We start from the raw sequence: 14,958 nt of genomic DNA on the forward strand, positions 1-14,958 counted from the left end.
CCCGGATGGTCCTATAGTTCCTTATGTACCTGTGGGTAAAAATCCTATGTCAAGAGGTGGACCTCGTTCCTAAAGCTGTTACTTAATGGCATAAGCACCATCTTTAAACTCATCTTTTATAGATCTATGAGAGATGATAAAAACTAGTCATATCTGTTCATAGTCCCCAGTAAGCTTCATTACCAAAGCAGGGTTTATGCATCATTTTTTTACCCTGTGGGGGTGACATATGGAAACAATGATTAATTTCTCTTCCTTAACAAGGGATTAAAAACAGTCAAGTTTGTTAATTCTAACATGTGAAGATGAGAAGTTCCTTGAGTACCTCTATCCTTGAATTAATGTGGAGATTTTTTATCAGGATCTTGTCCTATGGAAATGGGCAGTCAATTCACATGGCAAGAAGCCTTGTGTATGCTCCACTAATGTATTTTGAGAGACACTTGTATTTATCCTTATGGGAATTTGGCAGAGAAAAAGTCATGAATAAATGGCAATATTAGAGTTGCATTCCAAGAATTATTATAGAGGGCAAAAACATATATCACAAAGTAAATTAAGTAGTTGGCATATTGCAGAGAAAAGGAAAATGAAGGGAATATTTAGTAACATCTGCATATAAACAGAAGGTGCTATTAACTATTCTTTACACTGACTAGAATCAGAGGAAATAAACATGGTTAGAAATTTTCACTGAGCATGAAGAATGTTAAATATTAGGATGATTAAAAAAAAAAAGTGGAAAGCAGCTGTGACTGAATCGATTGCACTCCCGTCTACCATATGGGAGGCCCTGGGTTTGCATCCAGGGCCACCTTGTGAAGGCAAGCTGGCCTGCGCCATGCGGAGAGCTGACATCCAGCACCACGTGGAGAGCTGGTGCAACAAGATGACACAGCAAAGGGAAACAAGCAGACCCAGAAGAACACACAGCGAATGGACACAGAGAGCAGACAGTAAACAAGCAGCAAGGGTGGGGTGGGGGTGGTGTGGGAATAAATAATAAATCTTTTTTAAAAAAAGACTGTAGCTTTAAAAAAAAAGTGCTAGATCATGCGGGATAGGTCTTAAAGTCTCTGATTAAGATGTAAACCTAACTGAAATCAGAGTTTCAATACTTCTAATGGCCCTTCAAAACATGCATTTAAATCCTCCATTTTAAATGAATCAGAAAGTGTTTACTTCACTGGATATTAACAAATAATTTGTTCATTTTAGATGTTTTACTATGAAAATGAAATAAATGAAATATCAACTTCAGCAACTAATGAAGCTGCTCTTGAAAAAATGCTATATAAGATTATTGATCTTTGGAACACTACTCCTTTACATTTAGTTCTTCATCACACAGAAACGTGCTCTGTCCTAATAATTTCATCTATAGATGACATAGTAGCCCAGGTAGAAGAGTCTAAAATCATACTTGGAACAGTTAAAGGATCTTCCTATCTCGGGCCCATTAAGGTAAATATTACAGCAAAAGGAAAATGTTTTAATTTTCTTTATCACTTTAATTTTTTGCATACTACAAACTTTAAAATTTTATAAATCATTCATATACTTATTTAGAAATCAGATTGACTATTTAGTAGTTTGATAATAAAAATAACTTTTTGTTAAAAAAGTATTAATTGTTGGTCAGAAAATGTCAGTTTAATTTGGGAAGACAAGTTAAATTAGAGCATGTAAAAATATGACCCGGTAAACCATGACTTTTACCAGCAGTGCCACTGCTGCGAGAATAATCCACAATTGTAACAGTGCCCATGCCAAAAGCATTGTTTTAAGATTATGCTTGCAACATTGGAATGCTTCATTTTTATCTCCCTCGTTATTGCTCTTAAAGGTTGATCCTACCTCTCTTTACCTGTGTGTCCTTGCAATTGTTTCTAGAATAAGCAGCCTCCAGGGTCAGCTTAGGCTCAGTGCTCCCTGGTATTCCTTCTCTGGGCAGCCTCACATCCAATAACACATCTAAGAATTCATTCAAAATTCCAGATATGTAAAAATATAGAGATATTTAGAACAAAATTGATTATATGTGGATACATAGATAGGTTGATAGAAAAATGCACTCAGCAAATGGAATTCTCATTGTTTTCAAATGTACAAACATTTAAGGAAATTTTAAGTTAATTGGACCTTAGGAAAAAAATCCGAATAAATTTTAAAAAGACGTATACCCAATAGACTGTGTTCTCTGACCACATGCAGTAAAATAAAAACAACAACGAAAGAATAGCAAAAAGTAGGCAAACAAAAAACCTCACAAAAATGGTTATTTAAAAGCATCCATCAAAATATGTAAGAATTCTTAAAATTAGACATAAACAAGAAGAGAACAATGTATCACACTCACAACTGGCCATATTGCAATGAAAAGGAATATTTCGAGCATTAAGTGCCTTTATTAAAAAGTAAAAATGAATTTAATAGTGATATCTAGGCTTAATAAAAAAACTGAAAATGAAAAGCACACATATGCAAAGATTTCCACTTTCAGGCAAGATGGTATAATAGGAACCGGATTTACCATCCTGTTTGAAACATCCGAAGAAGACCAAACAATATATAAGAAACAATTTTCAGGACTCTGGACATCAGGAAATGAAGGACAAGAATTCCTAAGGTTTGGGAAACAAATAAGGTGGGCCTTCCAATTGCCCTAGCTTACTGTCTTGAGTTTCTAGGCCTTGGCTTGGGGGAAGGAATCCAGCCAAAGCATAGCAGACTCCCTGGTATGAGGAGATGCTTTTACAAGTCTTGGAACCCAAAGGAGGCTAGAGGATTTTTTTCTCCTTTTTTTTTTAATGTTACATTAAAAAAAATGAGGCCCCCATATACCCCCCCCAACCCTCCTCACCTCACTCCTCCCGCATCAATAACCTCTTTCATCATCGTGGCACATTCATTGCTTTTGGTGAATACATTTTGGAGCACTGCTGCACCACATGGATAGTGGTTTACATTGTAGTTTACACTCTCCCCCAGTCCACCCAGTGGGCCATGGCAGGACATACAATGTCCAGCATCTGTTCCTGCAGTACCACCCAGGACAACTCCAAGTCCTGAAAATGCCCCCACATCATATTTCTTCTTCCCTCTCCCTACCCTCAACAGCTACTGTGGTCACTTTCTCCACATCAGTGCTACAATTTCTTCCGTTACTATTCACAATAGTTCCATAGTAGAATATCAGTAAGTCCACTCTCATCCATACTCTATTCCTCCAGCCTGTGGACCCTTGAATGGTTATGTCCACTCCCCCTCTATATCAAGAGGTGGTTTAGAATCCACACAGATGATTGATGCAATTCTGCTTGCAGTTGTAGGCACTCTTGGCTCCCTAGTATGGTGGATGACCTTCTTCACCTCCCTGTTAGCTGGCCAGGGTAAGTCCAATAAACCAGAGGGTAGGAGTTGCAAGACTGCTGAGGCTAAGGGCCTGGCTGTCACATGGACAGTCCAGAGATTCAGGTCTCCTAAGTATATGCCAACCCCAGCACCAACCACAGGTCTGGTAAAAGTAACAGAAAAGGCATGTGTAGAAAGTTCATATCTGAGTCCAACTCCATCACACTCAGGAACACAAACTCCAAAGCAGGGACATGGCACTAAACTCCAGAGCCATCTGCCATGACTGTAGAACCTGTGGGTCTCTGTAACCCTCAGGAGAACCAGTACCTGGGCTTCTATCTACTGTCTCTGGAACCCTGCTGAGGCTAGAGTTTGAAGGATAAAGTACCAGAGAAAGCTGCTGAATACAAAGAGAACATGAAAGATCTGCAGAGGGTCCCTACTTAAGTATTCAGCAAAGTACTAATCAGTGGCACTTGGATGTGGGCAAACTACCATGCCAGGAAACAGGCACCCAATAGGATTAGAGGGAACAATGCCTGGCATTTACAGAGGACTAGAAATCATGCCTGTTCTCACCAGTCGTAATAGAAAACTTCAAAATTCATGAGCATTGGATAGAATACTCAGAAGGGTCTTGCCACAGTAATGTGGAATAATTATCCCTCACCAAATTGATGCTCTGGTTAATCTTAAAAGAAAGAACACAACGATGAAACTGTTTCCAAGTAATTTAACTGAATCCAGAACAAAGTTCAAGAATATATAGAAATACAAAACTATCCAGTACTTGATAAGGTAAAGTTCACAATCAAAGGTTACTAGACATGCAAAGAAGCAGGAAAATAGAATAAATAATGAGGAAAAGAAAAATTAACCAAAGGAAAGTGATCTAGAACTGACACTGAAGTTTGAATTAGAGACAGGGATATTAACATAGTTATTGTAAATATATCCCATATGTTCAAAAGTTAGGTAGAGGTGTGGTAGATATTTTAAAAGACACATATCAAAGTTCTTGAAAAGCCCAAGAAATATAATCAACTGCTCAAAATCAGTAAAAATGAAAATACAAATTACCAATCTCAGGAATGAAAGGGGAAACATTTTTACAGGTTCTAAGTATAATGAGGAAATATTATGAACAACTTTAAGCCAGTAAACTCAACAAATTAGAAGAAAAGGACAAATTTCTGGAAAGACACAAACTAAAGCTCACTCAAGAATAAATAGATAGCTTGAATAGTCTTATGTGTATTAAAAAAATTGAAATTTTAGTTTAAAATCTTTCCACAAATAAAATTCCAGATGTAGATACCTTGCACAAAATATTTAAGGAAGTAAAAATGCCAATTCTACATAAACTCAGAAAAGTGAAGAGGAAGGAATCCACTCCAATTTACTCAGTGAGGCCAGCATTACATTGATACCAAAACCAAACAAAGACATAATAAGAAAACTATCCAGACAAATAGCCTTCTTGAATATACATGCAAAAATTCTAAATAAAGTTTTCCCAAGTCAAATCCACAACATATAAAAGGATGATACATTATGACCAAGAAGAATTAGACTGAAAGAAGAATTAGACTGAGGAATGTAAGGTTGGTTCAAAAGTCAAATCAATCAATATATTTGACCACATTGAAAAAAAACAAACATTTGGTCACCTCAATACATGCCAAAACAGTATTTTACAAAATCCAACATCCATGTACAACTTAAAAAAATATATCTTGGGAGTGTTGTAAAAAAAAAAATGGCAGAGTAGGCAGCTCCAGAAATATATCCCTCCACAGAAATATTGAAAAACTACTAGAAATGGTCAGAACCAACTTTACCAGAACTCTGAGAAACAGTCAAAAGTTACAGCAACCAAGTGAAAACTGAACCAAGAAAAAGGTATTGCTACTTGCCATTGCCCTACCCTCTCTCTAGTTTGTTGCAGTCTTGAAGACTGCATTAGCAGTATGGGACTCTGGTCTTTGGTTCCAGAGGGAGCAGAGCAGACCTTATTTGCAAATTAGTGGGTGTCAGTTCCAAACTGACTGGGTTCTACCTGAAGGAATGATGCAAAATGCTCCAATTTGTTTCACCTATCTGGGAACCCACAAAGGAGGAAAAGTCGTGGGCTTGTTTGAAAATAATGTAAGGTGAACAATCAAATAACAGCCACCTGGTGGGAATATTATAGTTGAGACCTTCAATAAAATAATGTTTCATCCTACCTGGATGTGTAGATTCATGTCTTGTGTCAGATTTGGGGAGTTTGGGGCCATTATTTCTTCAGATATTTTTTCTTTCCCTTTCTCTCTTTGGTACTCCTGTAATGCACATATTTATCTGCTTGATGTGGCCCAAAAGTACCTTAGGCTTCAGTTACTCCTCTTCATTCTTTTCTCTTTCTGTTTCTCAGACTGGATAATTTGAGATGCCCTATCTTCAAGTTCCCTGATTCTCCTGCTCAAATCTGCTGCTGAATCCCTCTAGTGAATTTTTCATATCAATTATTGTGTATTTCAGCTCTAGAATTTCTCTTTGGTTCCGTTTTAAAATTTATTTTATTTTATTTTTATGGAAGCTTTCCATTCCATAAATGATACTTCAAAAATACAGGGGGATTCCCAATTACCCTTTCTCCTTCCCCTTCCTGACTTTTCCCCATTAACAACATCTTTCATTTGTGTGGTACATTTGTTACAATTGATGAACACATATTGAAGCATTGCTACTAACCATGTTCAATAGTTTACATTATAGTTTACACTTTGCACTGCACATTTTTATAGGTTTTGACAAAATGTATAATGGCCTGTATTCATCATTGCAGTGTCATTCAGGACATTTACATTGTCCCCAAAATGCCCCTATTACATCTATTCTTTCCTCTCCCTTCCCTCAGGACCTCTTGTGACCACTGGCTTTATATCAATGTTACAAGATATTTGCTAAAATAAGAATTTAATTTAATTTAGCTAAAATAACACTGTTAAAATAAGAATAAGTCTCAAACATAAGCATTCTCCTTATGTTTGAGATTAAATTGTCAATCTTGAGGATTTTAGGATAGTGATGCCCACACTGTTTCTCATTGAGAAGGGGCTTAGATCCCATGGGGAAGATGGATGGAACTTTCTTGCTTGCAGTTGTAGATACTCTCTCTTTTTTGGGATGGGGGTTGTCCATCATCATCATTTTGTTGTCCTTGATGAGTCTGATGAACTGGAGAATAGGTGTTGCAATACTGCTGAGATTCATGGCTTAATTGGCATGAGAACAGGCCAAAGTCTCTGGTACATATATTTAACAAGTATAGTGCTAATTATAGGTTTGAATAAAAGGGCAGAAGACCCATGTATTGGGAAATTATAAATGAGTCTAACTCTGTTACATTGGGGAACATTATTCCAAGGCCCACTGACAGGGTGCCAAGTTCCTGAGATTGTCTACCCCACCTATAATGTCTAGTTGTCTCTAGAGCCCTCAGAAGTACCCCTCCTTGAGACAATCTTTACTGTGGCTGTCAATGAGATATTGCTGAGATGTGCATAAGTGTAAACTTTGGAATGACCTCCCTACTCACTTTGAAATCTCTTAGCTGTAAAAACTCATTTATTTTTAATACTATCCCCTTCTGGGTCAAGGTCTTTTTCCAATTGCATTATTAGTTGGTGCTTGGTAATAATCCCTTGGTGCCAGGGAGTCATATCCCAAGCCAGGGGGAAGATAGTGAGTTTATATGTTGAGTTTGTCTTAGAGAGGCCATATTTGAGCAACAAGGAGGCTTTAAGAAGGTAACTCTTAGGCAATATATAATACTAGGCTAAGTTTCAATTACAGAAGAACAAGGTTCATAATTACAACTATTAATGTCAAGGGCCTGGCATTTTGGTCTGTCCCCCTTTGCTAGGCACTGCCCTTGTACTGTAAGGATTCTTGCCACTCTTTTAGAGAATGTAGCAGGACTTCCCGGGATGGGAGTTTAATATTCTTTCACTTACTGTGTGGGTCTCCACTCACTGAGACAACACTCCATGACCACTTGAGCATATTCATATTCCATAAAGGCATGCCCTAGGTGCACACCCTCCCCACACATCCCCCCATCACTAACACCCCTCACCAATGATCCTCCCCTGCCACAGTTGCGACCCTTCCAAAATCTCCCCAAAAACAAAGCCAAAAAAATAAATGAATAAAAATAAAATAATGCTTAAATAAAATTGAAAAATTATTTTTCATTTACTTTCATCACCATGTTATCTTTATGTACAGTGACAGTTTCTTCTGTATGTTCCTGCAGTGTCTTATTTTTCTCACTTTTTTTTCAAAGGAGTTTTAGTTTACAGAAAATTCACATAGAAAATACAGAGGATTCCCCTATATCCTACCCTCTTTCCTTCTCACGTTTTCCCCTACTGATAACATCAGTAGGTACATTATGGTACATTTGTTGCAATTGATGAACAAGTATTGAAGCATTGCTACTAACTATGGTCAATGGTTTACATTATGGATTACATTTTGCACTGTACACTTTTATAGGTATTTGACAAAATTTATAATGGCCTGTATCCATCATTGTGGGATCATGCAGAACAATTCCAATGTCCTAAAAATGCCCTATGTTCCACCTATTCTATTCTTCCCCAATCTCCCCTCAGGACCTTTGGTAACCATTAAGTTTCAGTTTTTGAAGAATAATAAGGTTCATAATTACATGCATTAATATTAAGGGTATGATGTATTAATCTGTTTTCTTTTACTAGACACTGCCTATGTTCTCAAGAGATCCTTGCCCCTCTAATTGAGAACATAGCAGGACTTCCCAGGATGGGAGTTTAATATTTTTTCATTTATTGTGTCAGGTCTCCACCCACTGAGATAACACACTATGAAAAGATGAACATTTTCATATTCCATAGAATCATGCCCCAGGTTCTCCCTATCCCACATATCCCACCACTCTCACATCCTGCACCAATAACCCTCCCGTCATATGTGCCTAAAGAACATTCCCACCATTGTAGTTTTGACCACAGACTTACAAATCCCCAGACTTGTTCCGTCAGCCCTCCCTCCCAGTTTCATGGATAGTCCAACCCAACACCCCCACTCTGTTCCCCTTCACATTCCAGCACTGTTGATCCCATTACATCCCTGAACCAATGTCACCCCCATCCACTGCCCAACCACTCCCTTTCCATTTATCATAGGTCTTGTCCATATGGAGCATTGGCTCAACACACGCTATTCCCTATCTCATGATAACCTATCTTCTAGACTCTAACTCTGTGAGTCTGCTTAATTTGCTTGTCATAATAGTGAGGTCATGTGATATTTATCCTTCAGTAACTGGCTCTCTTCACTCAACATGGTCTTCAAGATTCATCCATTTTGTCCCATGTGTTAATACTGCATTCTTTCTTAAGCTGAGTAATATTCCATTATATACCACAATTTGTTCATCCATTCATCTGTTGAGTGACACTTGGGTTACTTCCAACTTTTGGCAATAGTGAATAGTGACACTATAAACATTAGTGTGCACATATCTCTTCATTTTCCTGCTTTCAGTTCTTCTAGGTATATATCCAGGAGTGGGATTGCTGGCTCATATGGCAGTTCTGTAGCTAGCTTCTGAGAAATTGCCAGACTGTCCTCCACAAAGGCTGCACCATTCTACATTCCCCCAGCAGTGGATGAGTGTTCCCTTACCTCCAATTCCTCTCCAGCACTATAGTTCTTTTTTAATATCTGCCAGTGTAATAGGAATAAGATGATATCTCATTGTAGTTTTGACTTGCATTTCCTTAATAGCTAGCGATGCTGAGCATCTTTTCATTTGCTTTATAGCCATTTGAATTTCTTCTTTACAAAAGTGTCTATTCAAATCTCTTGCCCATTTTTTCATTTTTTTTAAATTGAAGTATGTTACTGATACATAAACATACATGAACAATAAGTGTATAGTAATAGCTGTGAACTTACGTATATATATATATAACAAACATATATAACATCATACAGGGCTCTCATACCTCACCCTACCATCAACACCATGCATTGTTAAACATTTTAAACTAATGATTAAAGAGCATTGTCAAAATATTACTACTAACCAAAGTATTTTCCCCCAACACACCCTGTTATTATTATTATCTTTATATCATTTATATATGAACATGCATAAACAATAAGTATATAGTAAAAATTGTGAACTAACAAAGCAAACATGCATAACATCATACAGGAGTCCCATACATCAACCCTCCACCAACACCTTGCATTGTCATGAGATGCTTGTTACAAATTATGAAAGAATTAGTCAAATCTTACAACTAATCATAATCCTTATCTTACATTTTCTGTGTTTTTTCCCCAACACACCCTATTATGATTTTTCAAATATATTTTTTTATGACAGAAGTTGTAACCTTATAAAACAATCATGCACATGTGCAGAATTCCCAAACAACTTCTTTCCATCAACACATCACACTGTGATGGAACATTTGCTGCAGATAAGATAATATTATCTGATTGTTACCATGTCCATAATGTACATTTGGCTCACATTTTCCATACTGCCTCATTATCAACACAGTACATCTTTCACATAGATGCAAGAATATTATATTATTCCTGCTAACCATAGTCCATAGGTCACTCCAGCTGTTTTTTCCCCATGCCTCTCCACATTCCCAAAACCCTGCAGTAGTGATGTACATTTGCTCTAGCTCACAAAGGACACTCTTGCATCTGTACCATCAGCCACAATTCTCATCCACCTCTTGGTTTACTGTGCTATTCAGTTCCTAGACTATTCTCTAGCATTCTGTCAATTGACATTTACATACCTAGGCTACCATTTTTTTTTATAAACTATTTATAACTAGCTTTTATTCACTATGTGTTACCATCCACTCTATACATTTCCACACTTTTACAGTAAAGCTAATTAAAACTTGTATATATATTAAACATCAGTAGTCCATTTATAAACTAGCTTTTACTCACTATGTGTTACCATCCACTCTATACATTTCCACACTTTTACTGTAAAGCTAATTAAAACTTGCATATATATTAAACATCAGTAGTCCATCTCAGTCCTCCTCTTATCTTCTTCAGGAATCCACCACTTACCATCACTTACGACCAGATATTTTAATACAATTTCTTCTAGAAGTTTTATGACTCTTACTTTTATTTTTAGTTTTTTGATCCCTTTTGAGTTAATTTTTGGATAAGGTGTGAGGTAGGGGTCCTCTTTCCTTCTTTCAGCTATGGGTAGCCATGAATGCACTGTTCTGCCCAAACTGTGTGGGTTTGATAGGCTAGTCAAAATCACTTGAGCATGCATATGAGAGTCTGTTTCCAAACTATAAATTTGTTTCCATTGGTCTATGTGTCTGTCTTTATGCCAATACCGTGCTGTTTGTACCACTAGAGCTAGGTAATATGATTTAAAGTCTGGAGATGAGGGTTTAGTTTTCCTTTTTATGATGTTCCTGGCTATTCAGGGCTCCTTGCCCTTTCAAATAAACTTGAAGATCATGTTTTCAATGTTTTTTTTTAATACTGGTAGATTTTGGGGGGGGGAGTTTACATTGTATCTGTATATCAATTTGAGTAGAATTGACATCTTAATGATATTTAGTCTTCCAATACATGAGCATGGAATGTTCTTCCAGTTATTTAGACATTTTTTTATTTCTTTTAACATTGAGTTACAGTTTTCTGAATACAAGATTTCTACATTGTTGGTTAAGTTTATTCTTGACTATTTGAGTTTTATCTGTCATATTTTATTTTCACCACTCTTTTGACACTTTTAGTTACTTTTATTGATGTATTAGTCAGCCAAAGGAATGCTTATGCAAAATACCAGAAACTGGTTGGTTTTTAAAAGGGTATTTATTTAGGATAGGAGTTTACAGATATCAGCCATAAAGCAAAAGTTACAGCCCTCACCAAAGTCTATTTTCATGTGTTAGAGTAAGATGGCTGCCAATGGCTGTGAATTTTCAGTCTTCCTGGGTTCCTACCTTCAGGGGTCTTGCTTCTCTCTGGGTTCGAGGTTCTTTTCTTCCCATGGCTTGCTTTTCCTGGGCTCAGGTTTCTCTCTTCCTTGGGCTGATTTCTCTTTCTGCTGTGAGTTTACTTCCCAGGGTTCCTGCTTAAGGCTTCAGCATCAAACTCCAACATCAAAAACCCTCAACTCCATCCTTTGCCATATCTTTTATCTGTGAGTCCCCAACCCTTGGGAACTCACAACACCCTAATGATGTGGCCCAATCAAAGCCCTAATAATAACTTAACCATACCCGGTACAGACCAGATTACAAAAATAATCCAATATATTTGAAATTCATAACCATGTTAAACTGCTACAATTGATAAAATCTCCACCTCTAGACTCCCTTCCAAGGCCTCTCTCTCCTGTCTTTTCTTTTCACATTCTTACACACCCTTTAGTATTTCCTGAAAATCTTGTCTCTTGATTAGAAATTCTCTCAGTTTCTATTTACCTGTAAATATTCTAAACTCACCCTCATATTTGAAAGACAATCGTGCCACATATAAGATTCTTGGCTGGAAGTTTTTCTCTTGTAGTATCTTAAATGTATCATACCACTTTCTTCTTTTCTCCAGGGTTTCTATTGAGGAATCAGCACTTAATCTTATTGGGTATCCCTTATATGTCATGAATTGTTTTTCTCTTGCTGTTCTCAGAATTCTCTCTTTGTCTTTGACATACTGATTAGTATGTGTCCCAGGGTTGGTCTGGTTGGGAAATTTTCTACCATTATTTCTTCAAATATTTGTTCTTTCCACTTTCCCTTCTCTTCTCCTCCTGGGACACCTGTGACACATGTGGTTGCATGCCTTTTGCTGTCATTTAGTTCTCTGAGACTTTGTTCAATTTTTTCCATTCTTTTTTTCATCTGTTCTTTTGTATGTTCACTTTCAGAGGCCATTTCCTCAAACTCACCAATCCTTTCTTCTGCCTCCTCAAATTTGCTATTATATGATTCCAATGTTTTAAAATTTCATTTATTGCACCTTTCATTCCCATAAGATCTGCTATTTTTCTATGTATACTTTCAAATTCTTCTTTGTGCTCATTCCATGTCTATCTAATGTTTAATATCTTTACTCTCTTTAGCCATCTCATTGAATTTATTGATTTGTTTGAACATTTATGATTAGTTGTCTCAACTCCTTTATGTCATCTGGAAGCTTATCTTGTTCCTTTAATGAGCCATATCTTCCCATTTCTTGGCATGGATTATAATTTTTCATTGGTGTCTTGGCAGTTGGCTTACTAGAGTATTTATTTTGGGTGCGGTTTTCCTCTTTAGTTTAGGGCTTCCTGCCCTTTCTCCCTTGCTGGTTGTGCAGTAGGAGCCAAGGATATAGTTGGTGCTATAAGCTCTGGGGCTCAAGCTGCCCTCATTGTCCCAGGGACTGATGAAGCTTCTCCCAACTCCTTTGCCAGGGGTAGGAACAGCATCACAGCTGTGTGGAATAATCCAAGTTGTGCATGCCTAGACTGTAGTTGCCCAGAGAGACTGATGAAGGTTCCCACCCCTTTCTCCTTTGCCTGGGGCATGGATGGAGCTGCAGGTGTGGGCAGCAATCTATGCAGTATGGCTCCAAAATGACCACAGTTTTCCCTGTAGACTTCTGATTATTCAGTCTGTGCCAATCATATGTACCTGCAGTTATCTGGATAGGCTGGTGCAGGGTGCACCAGCCTCCTCCCTGCCAGAGCTGGGGCTGCAGGCCAATCTGGATGAACGAAACTGGTTCCTACCATCACTGTGATTTTTGGTCAGCTCGGTTTCCCTTCATGTGGGGGTCACAGACAAAATGGCAGCCACTGGCCTCTCTGACCTGGACATGTTCATACTCTAGCTGTTCCTATGGCTGTACTTCCAGCTAGCCAAATTCACCAATCAGTAGCTGAAATCAGTGGCCAACCATCTCTTCCTCCCCTGTTTTTGGGAAATGGAGCTTCAAATTCCAGCCACAGAATAGCTCCTGGGGTGGCCTGTGCTGCCAAAGTATGATAATCACTGGCTTCTGTGGCTTGGCTGGTAATTTCCTGGAGAGGCTGGTGCAGGTCTCTCCAGCTTCCTTCCTGCTGGAGGTGGGGCTGGGACCTAGGCTAGAAGTGCAATCAAGTCTGGATGGAAAGAAGCCAGTCTCTATCACCACTGTGATTTTCAGTCTGTCCCACTTACCCTAGTGACAGGCACAGAGTTAAGATGGCAGCTACTAGCCTCTTTCTGACTTGGACAGGTTCAAACTTTAACTGTTCTTAGAATTATACTTCAGCCTGCCAAATTTACTCATCACTAGCTGAAATTGGTGCCCAACTGTCCCTTCCTCCCCCATTTTTGGGAATTGGATCCTTCAATTCCAGCCATGGAATTGCTCCTAAGGTGGCTTATGCCTCCAGTGGAGAATGGGCACCAGCCCCCATGGCATAGAGTGCTCTACTTATGAATCTTCTCTGCAGATGGGCACTCTCCTTCTTCCATTCCTTCAAGGATACTGCAGGATGCTCTTCTGGTCTCCAGACAGGTGTTTCAGCTAGCTCCAGATAAGTTTGGCTGTTTACCAACTGCCCTCTAGCAGGAACTGACTCTAAGAGCTCCTTACTCTGCCACCATCTTGTCCATTTTTAAAATGGTTTATATGCCTTTTTTATTTGTGAGATGTAGGATTTCCTTATTAGGCTGTATATTCTTATAGGATAGTTACCAGATATTTTCTCCCATTGTGGGGGCTGTCTTTTCACTTTTGTGACAAACTCCTTTGAAGTGTGAATGTTTTTAATTTTGAGATGGTCTCATTTATCTATTATTTCTTTCATTGTTTGCACTTCAGGTGTAAATTTTATGAAGCCATTTCCTACTGCAAATTGCATAGATGCTTCCCTACATTATTTTCTAGGAGCTTTATGGTCTTGGCTCTTATATTTAGATCTTTGATCAATCTTGACTTAATTTTTGTGTAGGGGGTGAGATGGTGATCCTCTCTCATTCTTTTGGCTATAGATATCTTGTTCTCCAAAGCACCATTTGTTGAAGAGACCATTCTGTCCCATTTGAGTGATTTGGTGGCCTTGTCAAATATCAATTGACCATATATATGAGGATCTATATCAGAACTCTCATTTTGGTTCCCTTGGTCAGTACGTCTATCCTTGTGCCAATACCTTGCAATTTTGTCCACTGTATCTCTGTAGTATTCTTTAAAGTATCCTCCAATTTTGTTTTTCTGATCTTTGTTTCAATATGTTTTTGGCAATTTGGAGCCCCTTGTCATTCAAAATAAATTGAACAAATAGCTTTTCCAATTCAGTAAAAAATCCTGTTGTGATTTTGTTGACTCCCTAGTGTCAATTTAGGTAGGACAGACATCTTAAGGATGTTTGGTCTTTTGATATATGAACATGGAATAGTCTCCCATTTATTTAGGTCTTCTTTGATTTCCTTAATAATATTGTGTAGTTTTCTGTGTACAAGTCCTTTACATCTTTAGTTAAGTTTATTCCTAGATATTTGATTCTTTTAGTTGCTATTA

The 14,958-nt window shown here is 37.9% G+C and overlaps 1 protein-coding gene across 1 annotated transcript in view; it reads left to right on the forward strand.

The window, feature by feature from the left end:
• Positions 1-14,958, forward strand: part of DNAH14 (dynein axonemal heavy chain 14) — a 499,447-nt gene that overhangs the window by 143,870 nt on the left and 340,619 nt on the right. The window contains exon 22 of the mRNA XM_058275282.1: positions 1,219-1,464. Within this exon, the coding sequence (XP_058131265.1) occupies positions 1,219-1,464 (246 nt within the window). The remainder of the gene's footprint in view (positions 1-1,218; positions 1,465-14,958) is intronic.

The sequence above is a fragment of the Dasypus novemcinctus genome, chromosome 13 (genome assembly GCF_030445035.2).
Source record: "Dasypus novemcinctus isolate mDasNov1 chromosome 13, mDasNov1.1.hap2, whole genome shotgun sequence".
Taxonomy (NCBI): domain Eukaryota; kingdom Metazoa; phylum Chordata; class Mammalia; order Cingulata; family Dasypodidae; genus Dasypus; species Dasypus novemcinctus.